This window comes from Muntiacus reevesi, chromosome 5 (assembly GCF_963930625.1).
Source record: "Muntiacus reevesi chromosome 5, mMunRee1.1, whole genome shotgun sequence".
NCBI lineage: Eukaryota > Metazoa > Chordata > Mammalia > Artiodactyla > Cervidae > Muntiacus > Muntiacus reevesi.
Window position 1 is genome coordinate 75,678,250 of NC_089253.1, and position 19,501 is coordinate 75,697,750.

General features: G+C 51.6%; 2 protein-coding genes across 3 annotated transcripts in view; one reads left to right on the top strand and one right to left on the bottom strand.

Annotated features, from left to right (window-relative positions):
* The window catches only part of EPHX1 (epoxide hydrolase 1), a 38,608-nt gene extending 30,405 nt beyond the window's left edge, over window positions 1-8,203 (top strand). For both annotated transcript variants that reach the window (XM_065935548.1, XM_065935549.1), the window contains exons 6-9: window positions 154-359; window positions 2,790-2,898; window positions 6,780-6,896; window positions 7,698-8,203. In XM_065935548.1, the coding sequence (XP_065791620.1) occupies window positions 154-359; window positions 2,790-2,898; window positions 6,780-6,896; window positions 7,698-7,899 (634 nt within the window). In that variant the 3' untranslated portion in view covers window positions 7,900-8,203. The remainder of the gene's footprint in view (window positions 1-153; window positions 360-2,789; window positions 2,899-6,779; window positions 6,897-7,697) is intronic.
* Window positions 8,204-8,743: 540 nt separating this feature from the next.
* Window positions 8,744-19,501, bottom strand: part of TMEM63A (transmembrane protein 63A) — a 35,837-nt gene continuing 25,079 nt past the window's right edge. Inside the window, exons 15-24 of the mRNA XM_065935547.1 lie at window positions 19,310-19,463; window positions 16,649-16,755; window positions 16,420-16,506; window positions 15,861-15,923; window positions 14,742-14,904; window positions 13,725-13,830; window positions 12,375-12,542; window positions 11,551-11,666; window positions 11,129-11,191; window positions 8,744-9,704 (exon numbers count right to left, since the gene is read on the bottom strand). Of these exons, the coding sequence (XP_065791619.1) occupies window positions 9,540-9,704; window positions 11,129-11,191; window positions 11,551-11,666; window positions 12,375-12,542; window positions 13,725-13,830; window positions 14,742-14,904; window positions 15,861-15,923; window positions 16,420-16,506; window positions 16,649-16,755; window positions 19,310-19,463 (1,192 nt within the window). The 3' untranslated portion in view covers window positions 8,744-9,539. The remainder of the gene's footprint in view (window positions 9,705-11,128; window positions 11,192-11,550; window positions 11,667-12,374; window positions 12,543-13,724; window positions 13,831-14,741; window positions 14,905-15,860; window positions 15,924-16,419; window positions 16,507-16,648; window positions 16,756-19,309; window positions 19,464-19,501) is intronic.

Below are 19,501 nucleotides of genomic sequence, written 5' to 3' on the forward strand. Positions count from 1 at the left end.
CCTCATGTGGTCACCCAAGGGGGCAGATGCTGATGGGGGCTGGCCCTGTGCTCCCCAGCTCTGGGGTCTCTTCCTCCTCCATCTCCCCACCCCCCCCCCGACTTCCCCACCCTTGATGGCACCCAGGCTCACCCGGCCCTTCTCTGCCCCCAGCCACATCAAGGGCCTGCACTTGAACATGGCTTTGATTTTAAGAAATTTCTACACCATGACCCTTCTTCTGGGACGGCGTTTCGGGGGGCTTTTCGGTTATACCGAGAGAGACATGGAGCTGATATACCCCTCAAAGAAGATCTTCTTCAGCTTACTGAGGGAGAGCGGCTACATGCACATCCAGAGCACCAAGCCGGACACCGTGGGTGAGTGCGCAGGCGGAAGGCACCTGGCTCAGCGGTGGGGGGTGAGGTTACATCCGGTCCATTCAGCAAGGCTCCCAGCCAGCAGGGGAAGCCTCACCTACCCTGCGAACACTGCTCATGGGGTGAAAAGCTCTTGTGAGGGACTCAGAGCTCTTTCCACCCTTATGCTGCCAGGCCATCAAATTCCTGAACAGCTCCACTGAGCAGAGTCAGTGTTCCTAGTGACTTTGACCCCTGGTCCCTCCACCCATGAATCCTACAAGGAGAAGCATAGAGATGGACAGAGGAGGGGGTAAGACAAAGCCTAGTGTTTATCAGTTCTGGGACTGTGGGAAGAGAGGGGTGCCCCAGGGCCTGGGGGAGCTCCCCGATTCAGTGAGGGAAGATAGCACGGATGGAGCTTCTGCCATCAGGGCCCTGTTAAGGGATAATATTTTTTTTAAGGCATCAATCATATAGCTATACTTTTTTGGAGGGGCATACTATGTATCTTTGTCAATAAAGTAATTTCCAAATTCTTTAAAAAAACATTTTTAAAGATAAAATCATAAAAATAAAAAATGAACACATGTCAAAATTTTATTTAACTCATTAACTAAAGCAACTAGTAAAATGTAAAATAGAACAGTTCAAAGGTATTTAAGAACACTAAAATAAATTTGCTAATAGATACAAAACTTATCAAAATCTACAGGGTAATAAGTAAATCTCCACTGGACCCAGGTTTATTGAAACATAATTGACATATTTAAGGTTTACAGCATAATGACTTGACTTACATCTGCTGTAAAATGATTGCCACAATAAGTTAACATCCAACATCTCATATAGATTAAAAAAACTTTAAAAATGTTTTAACCTTGGGAAGAGCATCTGTAGGATCTACCCTCTGGACAAAATTCACTTGCTTCCCTATGAACCAGAATCACTTGCATTGCTATTAGTTTTCAACAATTTGTAGACCTGTAAAATATCTGTAAGACAAGGGAGGAAAGGCCCCCTTACAATCATATGACATCAGAAGGGTCCACTAGAAACTCCTTGAACCCCACTCAGAGGACACCCAGGAATTGTTTTGCCCGTGGTCTTTTAGAGTTTCCATGGCAGTCCATACTCAGACACCTTGGACAGTTCACAATAATAAGAACAGTGCTTTATAGAACCAGTTTTCTCCCTCTGATTATAAAAGTAACCCATGTTCATTGTCAAAAAATGGAAAATGCAAAAAAGCACAAAACAGAAAAGACAATCGCCTATAACCTCTTGCTCCCTACCTCTCCTCTCCCAGGCCTTCAGAAGAACTGGCTGACATTGTGACTGATTAATTTTCACAAATGGAATCTGTCCATACAACCAGCATTCATTTAAGAAACAGAGCGTGACCCACCAGCCCAGAAGCCCCTTGCACCCTCTTTTGGGTACTGCCCTGCACGCCCAGGGCAGCCACCCTCCTGACCTGACAGATAGATTGCTTTTGCTGGTTTTTATACTTGATATGCATTGGAATCCTCTAATAGGTGCTCTTTTGAGTCTGGCTTCTTTAGCTGAATATTTTGCCTGTGAGATCCATCCATGCCATTTTAAAAAAGGATTTCTTTTTTAAAAAAACAATTTTATTTATTTTTGGCTGTGCTGGGTCCTCGTTGCTGTGAGGGCTTTTCTCTAGCTGCGGCAAGCGGGGGCTACTCTCTAGTTGCGGTGTGCAGGCTTGTTCCGGTGGCTTCCCTTATTACGGAGCACAGGCTCTAGGACATGCGGGCTTCGGTAGCTTTGGCTCATGGGCTCAATAGTTGCAGCTTCCAGGCTCTAGAGCACAGGCTCAGTAGTTGTGGTGCACGGCTTAGCAGCTCCTTGGCATGTGGGATCTTCCTGGACCAAGGATGGAACCTGTGTCTCCTGCATTGGCAGGCAGATTCTTCGCCATTCAGGGATGCCCCCATCCATCCCACGTTTAATACTTGCTTTATCGTTGGGCCTATGAGTGGACCAATATTTATTTATAACTGATTCCCTATTTTGGACTTTTAGGTTGTTTCTAATTTTTCACTAATCACAGAATAGAAACAAACAAAAAAAAAAACCCACTTTTTAAAAACAGCATTCATATATATTTCTCATTTGGATCCTACAAAACCTGAAGTCGTAGCCTCTTTAGTTTGAAGGAAGCTGCCCATATAGCATATGGATGTCAATGAAGTAGTGGACGAGGTGTTATCCCTTTTGGTCAGGTAAGGATTCCAAGACTCAGGGTCAAGGAAGTGAGGTGCAGGAGCACCCCAAGAGTCAGGGCAGAGCTGTGCTCCGACACGGGCTTCCTGTCCACACTGCTGTTCTGTGGGGCCAGCTCTTAAATGCCTTGGGGCCACGCCTCTTGCTGGCCAGCTCCCTGGTCCCAGGCCTGAGTCGCACCCTTGCTTCTTCCCACACCAGGCTGTGCTCTGAATGACTCTCCCGTGGGACTGGCTGCCTATATTCTAGAGAAGTTTTCTACCTGGACCAATTCGGAATTCCGAGACTTGGAGGATGGAGGCCTAGAGAGGTAAGACCCCATCCTCCCCTGCCTGCTGTCGGCTCACCTTCCTCACCCACCTCCCTCCTCGCCGTCTTCATCTCTGGTTGCTCTGAGTGCGATGGTCGGCAAGTTCCATCTGTTATCGGATGTCCTGCAGATCCTCAGCCTGTGACCGACCCAGCCCCAATTTTTGGATGAGGAAACTGAAGCCCAGAGAGGTCTAGCCACGTAGTGGAGATATAAAAAATAGTATGCAGGGCTCAAGACGTTTCCGTTTGCTGAACAGCCTCCTTCTGGGATCAAGGAGCCCAGAGGGCGGCAAGAGCCTCTTTGTCACTAAGACATGAGAGCAGCCCACAGACCCTCCCTCCTGACTCCCGGAAGAGCCTGACATCATGGCCATATGACTTCATCGTTTTTGGAAGCTGGCCCTACAGGCTGGCTACAGAAAGTGTGGGGATGCTGTCCTGTCTCCTGGAACGTTAATGTCTGCAGCCTCTACAGCGCATGATTCCCAGGTCCCTGGCCTGATCCGAGCTTCATCAAGGTTGGCCCTGACCCACCTGCTCCAGGGCCCAGCCCTTTCTTTATTCCTTCAGAGATACTCAGAGCACCAGTGTCTAATATGTGAGAAGGAGTGTATGGATCTGGCCCCGGAAGTAGGGACTTGGTCTAAGCCATGCCCAGCACCTAAACAGCACTGAGCGTGTACTAAGTGAGGTGAAGAGAGTGAAAGTCACCCAGTCATGTCCAACTCTTTGAGACTCCATGGACTGTAGCCTGCCAGGTTCCTCTGTCCATGGAATTTTCCAGGCAGGAATACTGGAGTGGGTTGCCATTTCCTTCTCCAGGGGATCTTGCCGACCCAGGGATCAAACCTGGGAATCAAGCCTGGGAATCGCAGGCAGGTTCTTTACCATTTCAGCCACCAGGTGGTAAAGGTGGGCATAGAGTAGGTGCTCCACAAATAGTTGTCTGATGAAATGAGCTCTAAAGATCCATGCAAAGGACTGTGGGGGCACAGAGAAAGGGGGATTCGCTTTGTTTAAGAGACAAGGAGAGGAAATGACGGGGAGAAGCTGTTTGATTTGGGCCTTAAAGGATGAATAGGAGCTTGCCATGGAAAGGGTGGAAGAAGGGAATATAGGCAAAGAGAAAAGCAGAAGCAGAGGGTGGCTTGATTAAAATGCATGGTGTACTTGGAAGGGGTAATTTGTCCCCAGGCTGGAGCAAATACATTGGGGCCAGACCTACAGATGGATCCTCGAAGAGCCTCTCATGGGATCTCTGTCCCCAGTCCCACGCTGGGCAGCACCCAAGGGTTCTTGGAATGCCACTAAGAGCACCTTGCCAAGGGCTCTGGCCCTGTTCCTTGCACACAAATATCTGGAACCAGGTGTGAGGCCAACCAGACGGCCCACAGGCTGCCCCCTGCAGCTTCTGCCCACCTGCATGCCTGGAGCACCAAAGCTTTGAGCAGCGGACAGATGTGATCAGATCTGTGTTCTAGAAAGATCGCTAGCTGCAGGAGGGTAGAAATGGTTGCTATGGTAGTTTTCAAGCTGTGGTTGGAGCTGCAGGGGAGGTGGAAGCACTTGGCCAACTCGCTAAAAGCCAGTTCCCAAGTGTAAGTGCTTCTTGTAACTGTTCTGCTTTCATTGGCTGGTTTTAATTTTGTTATCAAAACTGCATTTTAAAAATGTTCATTTTATCTCTATCCCTGCTCCATGCTGCTGTGGCTAGTGATCTAGGATTTCAGAGACAAGGGACTGAGGGCTAAGAGAAATATAATCCCTGAATACAAAGGTGTCTTATGAAGATGTTCTTTATCTCGGAGAAGCCTCTTTTCTTACTGTATTTTCATATTTAACATTAATACCTTCTTCTGTCCCCCTCCTATGCCCCTCAGATTCTCCTTTCTCTGCTCCTGTCTCAGGCTGCACTAGTTGGGAGCAGGGCAGAGGTGAATTGAACATTCCTTAGACTGCAGTTCTGAGGATAAAAACATGATTGACCAACTGCATCTAAATAGCTGAAGCAAACAAGTACATTTAGCCAACTGACCTTTGACCATTTTTGGCAAATTGGCTTCTGAATCAACTCAGCTCATTGCCTGGAACTGAGGAGACTTGCAGGCGGAGCAGCAAATGTTCTTTAGTCCAGGCATTGAGGATGGGGTGGATATGCAGGACCAAAGGCAGTGGGCTTGGAAGGGATGCCAAGAGGCTGAGCTGGTTTCTGTCACAGACAGGCCAAGTGGGAGATGCTGGCAGGATGCCTGGGCAGGGGTGTCCACTTGATAGCTGGGCTCACAGATACAGAGCTTTAGGTGAGGGGTCGAATTGGAGCATTTCTTTCCACTGTGTTCTCAGTGAGTTAGTAGTTGGAATCACGGGGAGGATCTCCTCAAGACAGCACAGCAGAACAGCATCTAGGGGTGCTGGGAGGAGCCTTACTGGCTCCAGAAGAGAGCGTCTGGGAGGACAGACCTAGGGAGAAGACCCTCCACACGAGGCCTGGGTGGCAAGGATAGTTCGGTGTGCAGGGTGAGGAGGCGTGGGAGAGAGAGCAGGGGAGGGAGGGAGGAGGCAGGGGCAGGGAGGGAGGGAAGGCCTGGGGACAGTGTGGGAGGTGACTGGCGTTTGGGCCTGAAGAGGCAGGTGGAGGGATTTAGGACTCGGGACAAGGGAGCAACAGCTCCCCCTGAGCCCCGAATCTGGAATCAACCAGGGAATGGCCCGGACGGCTGCTCCATGAACTTAAGACTTCCTCACAGAGGGCGGGAGGCTGTGGGTGGGCACACGGCTGTCGGGACCGCCTGAGGACGTGGCAACTGAGGTTGGCGAGCATGATTGTCAGGAGTGCTGGCGTCCCCTTGGGTCTGTGGGCTGTTGGGGGGCTCAAGGTGGCAGAGGGCCCCCAGGATGAGGGCACCGAAGGGGTGAGCGCGTGTCAGGGAAGCTAGAGGGGCTGGGGGATGGTGGGTGGTTATTCCAGGAGACAAGGACAGAGTCTGGTGAGTGGAAGCTGAGTTGGGGAGAACAGTGAGGAAATGGAGGCCCAGGAGACACGGCCCATGGGTGGCAGCTGCTGCTGTAGGCAAAGGGGGAGGCTGTGAAGGGTTCTGGGCTCCGGATGCAGGCTGAGCACCGACAGGAGAGGGTGAGGGCCCAAGGGGCGGGTGGGCTGGGAGGGTGTATTGCTCTTTCCAGAGTCCACAGGCCACGTGCTCCAACATCAGGTACCAAATGTTTATTTCCTCCCAGAGTGTGGGGTCCTGCAGTCTGGGTGGGCTTCCCAGCTCACGGTTCCCAGGCTGGAGAAGAAAAGGGGTGTCCTGTGCTGAGCATGTGGGGGAGGGTCTCTGCAGGGCCCACGGCTCCTTCCTGGGATGACACTGGTTTGGCAGGAGGCAAGCTGGGGGCTGGTGAATACAAATGCCCCAGCAGCTGCTGACCCTACCCACTTCTCCTGGTGCCAGGGTCCCAAAGGCTGCCTGGAGACCAGGTTCTGCTCAGGACCGGGCAGGGGTGGGCTGAGCAGAGGCTGCAGCACCCTCCACACAGACCACCCAGCAGTGACCAGCCAAGCCCCTGGCTCGTTGACCACACCTGCTTCCTCCCATCTGGCCTGAACCTTTGCAGGCAGGTCAGGGACAGAGCAGGCTGACACCACCCAGGATGACCGCCTGCCTTGTACATGGTCATCATGCTACATTACCTGTCGTCATGGTAACTGGTGACCCTGGGCCAGGCCTGCCTGCAGCACGGGGAGAAATAAGATCGCTGAGCAGGCAGTGAGGCCCGAGGAGGGGTGCCAGGTGGGGACAGTACCCGGCACACAGCTTGAAAGCGGCAGCTTTCAGGTGCACCCGGCACTGAGAGTGGCCTTCTGGTCTGCTTTCCCAGGAAGTTCTCCCTGGACGACCTGCTGACGGGCATCATGCTCTACTGGACAACGGGCACCATCACCTCCTCCCAGCGCTTCTACAAGGAGAACCTGGGACAGGTCAATAAGCATGAGACGTAAGTCCAGCTGGGCCTGGAGCGGGGCTTCTGGGGAGGGTACCTCCGAGACAGAGAGCAGGGGGATGGCCTACTTGGACTCAAAGGAGGACATTTGATATGGAAAAGTGCAGCCAAGCCTTGGGTGCACACCAGGGGTGTAGAATAGGGACACAATTTAAAGGTCAGGGGTGTTGGGCCTCTCTTTAGAATTAGCTCACAGAAGCTAATGAAGGGAGACAGCAGCTCCCTTTGCTGCCAGGCCTGGTCCCCAAACATCCCCAGGGGCTCCCCGAGGGCCAAGGCTAGCCTTAGGTGGCACAATGGTTCTGGAACTTCCCTGGACCCCTTTCCAGATCTCATAGGGAGACCCTCAGGCAGCAGAAAAGATAAAAGGGAGCAAACCAGGGCTGGTGCACTGGGAAGACCCAGAGGGATCGGATGGGGAGGGAGGCGGGAGGGGGGATCGGGATGGGGAACACATGTAACTCCATGGCTGATTCATGTCAGTGTATGGCAAAAACCACTACAATATTGTAAAGTAATTAGCCTCCAACTAATAAAAATAAATGAAGAAAAAAAAAAGGGAGCAAAGGTGGGAGTTGGAGGCTGTTCCCACCTCGACCACACTTTCCAGATGGGGCAGCCCTTCCAGAAAAGAGGGCCCTTCTGGGGTTGGAGCTGAGGTGGGTGCTTAAACCTAGGTCTGTCCTTTTATGGATCCGTGTGGCTGAGCGAATCGGACCCCCCCAGCCCCCTGAACCCCTGCTGTGCGGGAGTGCTGGCCCTGCCTGCCCTCAGCGAGACCTCCGTCTCTTCCAGGTTGAAGGTGTACGTGCCCACGGGCTTTGCTGCCTTCCCCTGTGAGCTGATGCACTTTCCAGAAAAGTGGGTGAAGTCCAAGTACCCGAAACTCATCTCTTATTCCTACATGCCCCGTGGGGGCCACTTTGCCGCCTTTGAGGAGCCAGAGCTGCTCGCCCAGGACATCCGCAAGTTCGTGGGGCTGCAGGAGCGGCAGTGACCCCGGCGGGGACTGGCTGTCACCTCCCCGGCAGCCCCTGCCCTAGCATGGCAGGCTCCCTCCTGACACCCGCCCTTTTACAGAGAAGCCCCTAGTCTTGCAGCCCAGCTCCCAGTAGCAGTGGGGCTGGCAGGGAGACCACCCCCCATCTCTGGTCCTCTGTGGGGAGGAATGCCCCTTTTCCCAGGAATGTGTTTGCTGCCGTCCCCTGCCTGTGCTCGGACCCCAGGCTCACCCTTCCACCCGAACTCCCCACACACTTGCTAAGCAACATGGCTTTGATAATAAATGATTTTTCTTCTAAGAGTGTTTGGGACAAGTGACATGCTGAGCCCTGATCCCACGTAGGGTGCCCCTTCCTGCCGAGCTGGCAGGCCTGCCGCCTGTGTTGGGGCAGTGTCCCGTTCCACTCTTGCTGGGAGGCTGGACTGTTGGGGGCACCAAGAGGCCACTCTGCCCATCTGGGTCCCTGCCAGGGGCAGCTCAGAGCAGAGGCAGCGAGGCCAAGTGATTACTGGGGACCCTCACTGCCTCGCTTCAGCCGACTGGAGGCAGCCTCCCAGCTCTGCCCAGATGCACCCATCATGCAGGCTTGTGCCTCTGGCGCCCCCTGGAGGCAGTCAGGAGGCGGCTTCTCCAACAAGTGACCAAAGAAGCATTGCAGCCATGGGGTCTGGTTGGGAGAAAAACGGCAAGAGGGCTGCGCTCCTCCTTCTGTGGCTATAGTTCTCTCGGCTTCAAAGAGGCCCCGAGCTCTGTTCCCTCTGGAGGGAACAGACAGATGGAATCAAGGGCTGGAGATGGAGCCCCATGCACTGGACATGAAGAGGCGGGGAAGGCTGGATCTCTGCAGCCTGGCTGAGTGGGCACTTTATTAGTGGTCCTCATTGTCCCTGCCGCTGCAGGTGACCCCGACCCAGCCACCATGTCACTGGCAACATGAAAGAAAAAAAAAAAACGACCCTGGTGGGAATGTGAAGGAACTTGCTGCAGCCTGGCGCTGGCCCACACCCCTCCTGCTTCCTGCAACTCACTCCCGGGGTGGGGGAGGGGGTGGGAAGGGCCCAGTACCCACGAGGGGAAGCTGGGATGGACCTGGACCACCATCAGGAGCCCATCTCAGGCCTGTGGCTGCTGCAGCCTCTTTGGTTATTGGTGGTATGTGTGTGGCCCGGAGAGGGGTGGGCAGTGTCTGGATGCTCAGAGGGAGAAGGTCTTCCACACGGTGCAACCCCTTCTTGCTGGATTCTGTCACCACACTGATGGGTTGGAGGGATATGGTTCCAACACACAATCCTGCTAAAAATCACTGGGGACATCATTCCAGCCACAGAGCTGGGCGCTTGTGCAGGAGAAAGGGGACTTGGAAATAAATAGAGCCTCAGGCAAGCAAGTGAGAGTCCAGGGCTGCACTTGCTCCCAAAAGAACCCCACCTGATAGTGGTCCTGCCCTCCCTGCTCAGCCAAGGGCCAAAGCCCCTTTCTGCTTTCATCTCTTTAGAGTGGCTGTGCTTAAAACAAGTGGAAAGAAGTCATGAACTTGGTTGAGCTCGAGGGTCAGCCACCTCTCCACCTGTGTCTCTTCACCTCCTGACTCCCCAGGGCCCCGAGCCTGGATCAGCCTGGCAGTTCCCCAGCCCTCAGTCCTTCTGGTAGGTGGCTGCCACACTGTCCTCCGAGCTCTGTGCCAGACACTGCCCCCCAACAGTCCTGCTGATGTTGTTGATGGTGCCGTAGGTCTGCTGCTGTGGAGACAGGGCTGTTTTCTCCGAGGACAAGCCGTTCAGAATCCGGGGCACGTAGGGCTACCAACAAATGAGGGTGTTAGTGCTTGGGAGGGCTGGGCACGAGATTCCAGACCCCATTCTCCCCCTACTGTCCCAACTCCCTCCAGCAGGAAGACACATAGAATTCTCACGAAGAACACATAAAGAAACAACATCAGCTTAGGACATGAGGACCTAAAGGACAGCAACTGGCACATTCTCCCAGCAGCCAGAGCAAATCAGAAAGCACCGCCACATAGGTCTCACAGTCCTAGAGAAGAAAGCACACCTCTTTCTCAGAGGAGACAAAACGACCTCAATTCTAGAGGAACTTTTTGGAGGAATCAGGTCTAATGACACAGGACAGGTTTAGAATGCTGTCAGTGGGATTTCTGAGTAGCTGAGCGAATCCGTGTAGGCTGTGCTTCCTCTCAATCCCAGACTCTGGCTGCCGACCCCAAACCAGGCTGGGAACGAGGGGTTTACATCCGCCACCTGCCGTGTCTGGCAGGCACACTCAGAGTGCTGCCTCTGGGCGATGAATCTTCCTGAAATCTCCGGGGCTGGTCCAAGGACAGACACTGATAAGAGTGCCTGACACGTGGAGGGAGCCGCCGGAAAGAACAGTGCTACTGACCCAGATTGGCACTGTCCTAGCCCTGTCGGTCAGTCCCAGCCCGATCCGTCAGGCCGGCGGTCACAGCTCTGGGAGCTTGGGGCTCCAATCTCCTTTCCCAAGCCCACCGTAGGAGCAGGACCCTGGAGGCCAGAAACGGGGAGAACCAGGAAGGAAAGGAGTCCTGGTATCTTTCTAACACGCTGCCCTCCTCCAAAGCAGGGGCCATGCTCACCTACTGAATTCAGAGAGTAGTGTGACACCCTCTTAATGCCTCATGAAGCAGCTCCCACAGGCAAGTGCTGGTGAAATGCTCTGATAAACCTTCATCAAACCATAGGTCCTTGCGAAACGGCTTTGGTAAAGGCCCAAACTCCCCAAGCAGTAAACATGCAGCGGAGGAAAGAGATGAGGGGTGGGAGGGCAGCTCCAGAGGGTGGGGGTGTATGTATACTCATAGCTGATGCATACTGCTGTCCAGCAGAAACTAACACAACATTGTAAAGTAATGATCCTCCAGTTGAAAAAACAGCAGCAGCAACAACAAAAACTCACCAAGCATTAAATATGCAGAGAAGGAAAGTGAGCAGGGAACTGAAACCAAGGGGGATGGGTGTGTATCATGGTAAAACTAATTATCTTCTCGGTGATGGATGTGGCTTCACACATGGGAGAGAAAACATCCGGAGGGACCAGGGATTCCTTCTCAAATGACATTAATTCAGAAACCCTCCTGCCACATGATCAGGGGACTTCTGTTTTAAGAGAGAAGATCGAAGCGTGTTTGCTGGGCCCATCTGGCTGGGCCTGTGCAGGTGCTCAGCGCTCGGGTAAGAAAGACACTTACTATGAACGGTGAAGGTACGTGGGCCCCCACCTCATTGCCTTTGTCACTCGCCGATTCTTCTGTCTGCAGATAACAGCAAAAACTTGCAATGATAAACAAACCTGATCTTTCTGAACTAACACCCTCTAAACAAACAGACTATTAACACCCAGAATAATAGTACCAGCTGGCACAAAGCTACCAGCAGCAGCCCAAGAGAGGATGGGGTGGCGGGAGGGAAGGCAGCGTAGGGAGAAGGGAAGGGGGAGGGCTGGGAAGCTACACACCATAGCCAGCTACCCACGCCTTCCCCGTGGATAAATAAAATCTGGAGAGGGCTGCTGATCTGTTGATATGGGAAGAGGTGGAGGAGGGCTGGAGGATGAACCCAACCACTTTCTGCCAGACTCTGGCGGGGCAGGGATCAGGGAGGAGCCCTTTACCTTGTAGTTGAGAGGGCTGAGGTGCTTGAAGCATCCAAAGCAGGTGTATGCCAGGCAGACCAGGATGGTGAGCAGCAGCACCAGGAAGGTGAACAGGGTGAGGGGAGCCTTCAGACCTGGGGACAAAGGGATGCCAGCCTTGATGGAGGGAGGTCATACCTGCTGCACAAACTGTTGTGTGGCTTCTCCCTCAGGCCAAAAATAAAAGAGAAGACATCATTCCTGCCCCCTTCCCACCATCTCCAGCAGCTGGGATGCTGTCTTCACCCCCAGGGGGCACACAGAATGACTCGAAGAATTGCTGCCATTACCCCGGGTCAATGTCGGACACTGGGGCACTGAGTCAATGGCATGAGGCCAGCCTCCTTGCTGGGTTGATTCCCTCCAGTCTCCAGTGCCCTGGGTAGAGTCAGGCATCTCTTCTGCATTATCCTTTTCCCCAAGAGTAGCAGTTTTCCCTCCTGCCTGCCCCTACCTCCTCCACACTGTGACGTGTGAGGACCTGGACCCATCCACACCCTAGAAGAATCACACGGGCAAACTTCCCTCTCTCCTCTAGTCCAGTCCCTTCATCTTCCCTGTAAGGCTGTCTGGGGCAATGGACCTGGCTTTCACCAGCTTACAGAGGACCTCAGGAGCTTGGAACTGGGTTGTCAGTGCTGCACCCAATCAGCCATCACCCTGGGGTACCACCTTCTGATTGGACACCAAGCTGATGCTCTTAAAGCAGTGAGAGATTTGACTGACTGGTGTTGACGTGGGGATGGGTGGCTGGGGGTGGCCTCCGGCCCTCCACCCCCGCCCTAGTTGGCAGGGCCCCTTACCCAGGCGCAGGAAGGAGAAGAAGTAAAGCCAGAAGAGGCACAGGATGGGAGCGGCCAGGGCCTGGTTCACGGCCGCGAAGTGGATCCTCTTCTCCAGCTTGGCCGGCAGGTAGGCGAAGTAGAGGTTGTGCCGGTCCACCATGTGCTTGAGCAGGATGTAGATGAGGCCTGCAGAGCCAAGGCTGTGAGCTGGATCTCGGCTGGGCCCAGGGGCCGCTCTGCCCCCTTCCTCCTGGAGGCACTTTTGGTGACGGACCTGGAGCCAAGGCTGCTGCCGGCTCCATGCATACCTGCATCTCCTGGCTCTCCCTGACCCCGCCTCTCCCCTTCTCTCCTCTCCCCTCTTCTTCCCCTTCCCTAGCCTCTTTCTGACCCCAGGGAGTAGAGGTTTCTGTGTATCCTCAAGGATCACTGCAGTTCTAGGATCATTTTGGGGAAAGGGGAGATTTTACACCCAGATGCCTGGCCTCAATTTCCTCCCACACTAAGCAATGCCCCCCACCGGGCTGAGCCCCTCCCCTTACCCCTCAATGCTCCCACTCTCCTCTCCTTTTCCCACCCAAGCCGACCCCCTGCACCGTCACTGTCAACAGATGCCCAAGGGTCTAAACCCAGGGATGGCACAGAAGGTACGCAGGTGCTGCTTTTTCTATTATGTCAGGTTCTTAAAAAAAAAAAAATTTTGTTGTTGTTGCTTTGAAAGAGTAATAATACTACTGCAGGTCTTTAAAATAGTACAAGAGATTATACAGAGAAAACGAAAACTTCCTCCTCTCCCTAAACCTCAGCCAACAGTCTCCTGGGTGTTCTGTTTCCTTCCAGAGTCTTCCATTTGTTGCCAGCTCCTGAGGGTGTATTTTATTTGCAAGGCCTTGGCCTTTTGAGTCAAGGAGACCTTGGCCTTCAAAGTCCTAAGTTCAAATCCTGCCTCCAACGCCTCACTAACAGTGTTAAATGCTTCATCTGTGGAAAGGGTGCAGAAACAAGACCTGCTTTGAAGGATTGTGAGAAAGTGAAGTGTGGTAATCCACGTGGAGGGCGACAGTGGCGGCCACAGTGACAAATACGAGGGCCTCCCCCAGCGCTGCCAGAGAACCAGCCGAGAAGGAAGCACTCAGCCAGGCCATCAGAGTGGAGGAGGACTCAGAGAGGTCTCAGTTTGGAAGGCCAGTGGCGGCAGTCCATGAGAAGTGAAATTATATTTGGTGTGGCTGTGGCTCCTTGTGGTTCTCAGGGTTACAAGAGGCCTTCTGTCTGGGGTGCTCCATGACATCCTGGTGCTGCTTGTCCTGGGGAACTCTGCGGAATCAGCCACCCGCCTACCCTGGGACCCACCCCAGGGCCGCTCACCGAATGGCACAATGAGGGGGCAGGTGATGCTGTAGGCCATGATGACGGTGAAGACGCACAGCATCCACGCATACATGGCTCCAAACTCGAACTCGAAGGCCTGGTTCTGGGAGGTGGAGATGGTGAGGAACTCAGGGGTTTGGTCCACCCCAACCCACCTCCATGCTCTCTTGGGTGGTCAGGGAGAACACACTGGGGAGGACTTTGGAAATGGGAGACTCACAGCGACCCTCACCTCTCAAGGAAGGCCCTTTCTGCCCCTCCACAAGCCTCCTCCAGCTTCACTAGGCTTACACCCAGCGCTCTCAAGGCATGATGACTCATGTTTTCATAGTGTTTTTCTTGTTTTAATCGTGTCTACCCAACAGGCCTATGAGCCTCCAAAGACAGAGGGGGTACGTCTGACTGTAGAATGATCCTCCAAGACTCTGGCATCAAACCCAAGGTCAGCTCCGCCCCTTCGAGCCGTGTGCCTCAGCCAAGCATTCGACCACCCCATGGCTCAGTCCTTGCGTCTGCAAGGTGAGCTCCAGTAGGGCCCATCTCATAGGGGCTCTGAAGATTCAGTGACAGGATGCAGGGCCTCTCCTCTCATGGTTCCCACAACAGCAAAGGAGAATAAAAGAGAACCCCACGCACCCAGTTTAGAGTCTTAAAACAAATGCCATCAGTCCCAAATGCCTTTGACTTCTGGGGTAACCTAAAAATTTATGCAAATGGAGGACTATGGGAAAGGAATGTATAGATCTTAGTTGTGTGAATGTGTGTGTGTGTGTGTGTGTGAGATCAGGCCAGTTAAAATGCAAAACTCCCCACTCTCTCCTCTGCCCGAGACAGAGTGGATGGGGGATGATGTAGCCAGGCCACCTTCACACAGGTTCCTCACACCTCCATCCCCGCAGTGGGGCCCTGGGCCGAACTAAGAGGCCCTGAGCATGGTACCCGGCACTCCGCTAGGTAAACGTGGTTGGTGGGGAGGCTCTAGAAGAAGGCAGCACCCACATCTATCCCCCATACCTGCTTCACGTTTCTGCGGTCGGCCGCGGTCTTGGCCATGACCATGCGGAAGGTGTAGAGAATGAGGCCGGGCAGCCGCAGTAGCTCCATGCCGTTGCCGATGAAGGCCGAGGCAATGACATAGTTCACAAAGAAGGCGCCCTGGTCGGGCAGGAAGACGCACCTGGGGAACCAGCGGGTGTGCGAGCTGAGCACCCAGGAAGGAAAAGGAGCCCGCAGCTGGGCAGATGAGGGACTGAGAACTGACCATGGATTTGGCCATCTGGCTATCACTGTCAACCTAGACCTGAGCTGGTTGGGTGTGAGTTTGTCTGTGGCTGCCAAGTCCTCAGTTCACCCAGTGAGAACTTAAGAAAATTCACTCTCTCCTTTCAGATAGGCATGGCCAGGCCTCCCTGTGAACACTCCCTTAGAAAAGTTTATCTTGAACCTTAGGGTCTATGTCAGGACCTACAGTGTAGTACAGGAGGGGCTGGGCTGTATCCCAGCTCTGCCTCTTAACTGCCTGGGTAGCTTTGGGCAAGTTCTTCAACACCTCTGGGCCTCAGTCTCCTCATCCGTAAAATGGAAATAGTCATCATTTCTGCCTCATAGCTTGTTGTGAAGATTCAATGAGAAACAGAATAAAGCATTTAGCAGAGCATCTTCTTAAATAACAGGAATTATTATTAAAAGGGTGTGGTATAAGCTGAAAATACTAACAAGGACACACATTTAGAAATAAGTGTAACTCCACTCTCATAGCAAAAATAACTCGGGACCAGACAGTTATTCTGGTTGCAGTGTTAATTACTATTCCCCTTTCCCTTCCCTGGCACCCCTGAGACCTAGCAGTTCCCTCTCCCCAAGCGGTTCTGTTCTCAGTAAGTACGTTTCAAAGGATGAAGGAGACTCTCACTAATTGAGTTTTAACCTAAAAGATTAACCACATTTCTGCACATGTAGCACAAAGTGGGTCAGTTCCCAGTGTGCAGCCCAGCCAGGAAGCTGGAGGGGTGATGGGGAGGCTACAAGCAAGCTGAAGCACAGACTACCCTCCCCCTCTGTCGCCTGAGCCCCAGCCCCTGAGGGACATTCACCTGGGACCTAGAGCCAGAACTCAACGTAGCCGATACTTACTCCAACCTGATAGAGGCCTCTGAGGATGTTTTATCAAAGAGCCACCGGAAGAAAAAATCCAAACTGAAAGAAAAATAAATGCTGTAAGAATTTATTTCCAATACTCCATGTGATCATACCTATATTCTTTTTTTTTTTTTTTTTTGCTTTCTGCTTTTTTTGATTGTTGTTTGTTTTGTAAAAGGCCTAATCTCAAGATCTACATTGGCTTTCTACATTGCATGCACACTGGTTACTTATTACACCATAACTTATCAGGGCCTGCTTTCACAAAAGCTTCCTTCCGCAGAATAACCAAAGCCATGATTAGACTCACTCCCTAAGTGGAAGGTCCATGATACGTTTCATTTTTTAGCTTTTTTGTTTTTAAGGCAGAAAGCCTATTTCTGGAAGTATCAGTGGGCCAGCACAACTGCATTCCAAGAGGGTGTGACAGGTTTAAATGCTGTTAAGGAATTTGCATCCACTTCCAAACCATTTGATTTGCACTTTCTGGGAGACGGCATTCTCCAGATGTGACCTTGGTCCTGAACTTAGAGCAGGAGGTGGTAATGTGTACCTGGTGAGGCCAAGGGAGGGCAGGATCAGCACCATGAAGATCAAGAATATGTAGACCTTGGTCATCATGATCCGGTTCTCTCCTGACCTGCAGGAAGTCAGACCTGAGCCCCTGCAGTCCCTCAGACGCCCCAGGTATTCCCAGGAAGGCCCCTGCTGGGTGCCCATCGTGCTGGTAGGCTGGGGGGCCAGAGACCCCCTCCCTCAGGGGTGAGTCTCGGAGAACTCACTTGGTCCAGTGAGATTCCAGCAGCGTAGAGTAGTAGACGATGGTGGGGAGCAGGGCGGAGAAGGACCACAGGAGGAGGGTTGGGAAGAACTGGCTGATGATGGGATCCTAGAAAACAGTCCATAGCAGAGAGAGCTGTGAGCCTGGGCGACCTGGGTCATGACCTGCTGGCATGGTGACTCAGTGAACTCGGGGGTTTTGGTCATACTTGTCCCCTAGAACCAATGCTGTGCCTGGTACAGGGGAGATATTCCATAACGTTGGCTGAAGAGATGATAACAGAACCTGACATTTGTACACCTCTTTTTTTTTTTTTTTTTGAATTTTGGCCATGCCACACAGCATGTGGGATCTTAGCTCCCTGACCAGGGATTGAACCCACGCCCCATAGTGAAAGCGCTAAGTCTTAACCACTGGACCTCCAGGCAAGCCCCTGTATAGCGTTTAGAGGGGCAAAAGCAACTTCACATACAACCGAACTCCACTTATCTTCCTGGCCAGATAGAGAACCTCTTCTGTTCCCTATAAAAAGCCAACAGCAGACACCAAAGGAAGATGTAGTACTGATGGCCGGGGCCCCCTCCCCAGCCTCCTGCCCACTCAGCTCCCACTGGTCCACTCATAGCTCCCCAAAACTGTGCCATGTTAGTTCCCAATCTGGTTTATGCCTGTTGTTATTGCAGTTTCATGGTTCAATTAACTTATTACCTTCTCTGACAAAATGAGCCTTGTAACAATAGATTTCTTTGAAAACTAGGTTGGACACTTTGGAAAGACTTGATAAAGGTGAATTTCTGAAAAGATGAATTTCTCCTGTTGAACTTAAGAGTAAATTAACTGAAAAAGAGCAAGGAAAATGAAATCTAGGATTCTGTACTTTGAATGACTTTCTGCAAGTATCTTTAAGTTCTTGCTTTACTGTAAGAAACCAAAACTAGAATCACAAACAATGAAATAAGGGTGTGTTTTATGTAAAATAGACAAAGGAGAATTCTAATCAGCAGATCCTTCCTCAAAAGAACAGGCCTTGACCATACACTATTGTTGTTTAGTTATTAAGCCAAGTCCAACTCTTTTGGGACCACATGGACTGTAGCCTACCAGGTTCCTCTGTCCATGGTATTTCCCAGGCAAGAATACTGGAGTGGGTTGCCATTTCCTTCTCCAGGGGATCTTCCCAACTAAGGGGTCGAACTTGCATCTCCTGCATTGGTAGGTGGATTCTTTACCACTGAGCCACCTGGGAAGCTCAACCATACATTCAGTCCGTTCAGTCGCTAAGTCATTTCCGACTCTTTGTGACCCCATGGACAGCAGCACACCATGCTTCCCTGTCCATCACCAACTCCCAGAGTTTGCTCAAACTCATATCCACAGAGTTGGTGATGCCATCCAACCATCTCATCCTCTGTCGTCCCCTTCTCCTCCTGCCTTCAATCTTTCCCAGCATCAGGGTCTTTTCTAATGAGTCAGTTCTTCGCATCAGGTGGTCAAAGTATTGGACCTTCAGCTTCAGCATCAGTCCTTCCAATGAATATTCAGGACTGATTTCCTTTAGGATTGACTGGTCTGATCTCCTTGCTGTCCAAGGAACTCTCAACAGTCTTCTCCAACACCACAGTTCAAAAAGCATCAATTCTTCAATGACATGCTGAAAATCTCAACAAAACTTATGCCTTTTTTAAATTATCTATTGAGCCATTTATCACGACAGCCCCAAGAGTATATCATGGCAGCATGTTATAGAAGAAAAACCAGACTTTAGAGGAAAAAGCAAGGCTCAGAATTCATCAGTTAGGGAATGGCAGAGTTAGGACTAGGCCCTCAGGCCCTCTGTCCACTGTGTGTTTCCCAGGGTATGATTAACCAAATGCCAAGTGGAACTGAAAAAAACAAGGCTGAGGATGATATTTCAGCAGAGCCAATTATGGGAAACCAAGTAGATGCCGTTCTAGGGAATGTTTAGTTGTTATCAATTCATGTAAGATTTTTTAAAAAATCATTCATTAGCTATCTAGAGTAAATAACTTTACAACAAGATTACCAGAAACTGAAATGTAAAACAACAACAACAACAACAACAATAATTGATTCATGATCCTGCTATCCCAGAGAGCAAAAGACTTCTCATTCTTTGCTAGCCACACCCCACAGCAGCACACTTCACTGGCCATCACTATGACCACTGCTGAGAGGCAATGTTATATCCTGCCTTTTTTTTTTTTTTTATATCCTGCTTTTATCATAAGCTCCCCATGTCTGCCACAAAGTCTATATAATTTTTTAATGAATGCTTAACGGTCTATCAGACTGAATACACCTCATTCAACCCAAATTTCCCCTATTGTTGAACGTTTAGATTGAGTCCATTAGAGTTTTATCTATGTTTTTATAGTAACACACATACACATACATATACATGCATGCACACACACACATATATACACATAACATTACTATAAACACATTGTAATAAATGCTGCCATATATGCCCAGGGCTTAAAAACACAAACATGAGTCGAGTGGTTCAGTTTGAAACTAAACTCCTGGTTTAGTTTGACCCCCACCCTGCCACCCCAGCCCTTGGCCTCATCCCTCCACCACCCACTCCCCCCTCTTATCACCAGCCCCCCAGGAGGGGCCTTGCAGAAGGGTCACTCACATTCAGGGCGTGGATGGGTTTGGTGACGTTGAACTTATCCATGGTGGACAGGATGATGGAGGGTGTGGTCAGGAAAAATAGCCCCACAAAGAGGACGAAGTTGATGCCCAGCCATTGGAACCACCAGCGGAAGCCCTGAATGGAGAGGTTCTTCCTGCAGAGAGGAGGACACGGGCCCTGGAGGCTTATCTC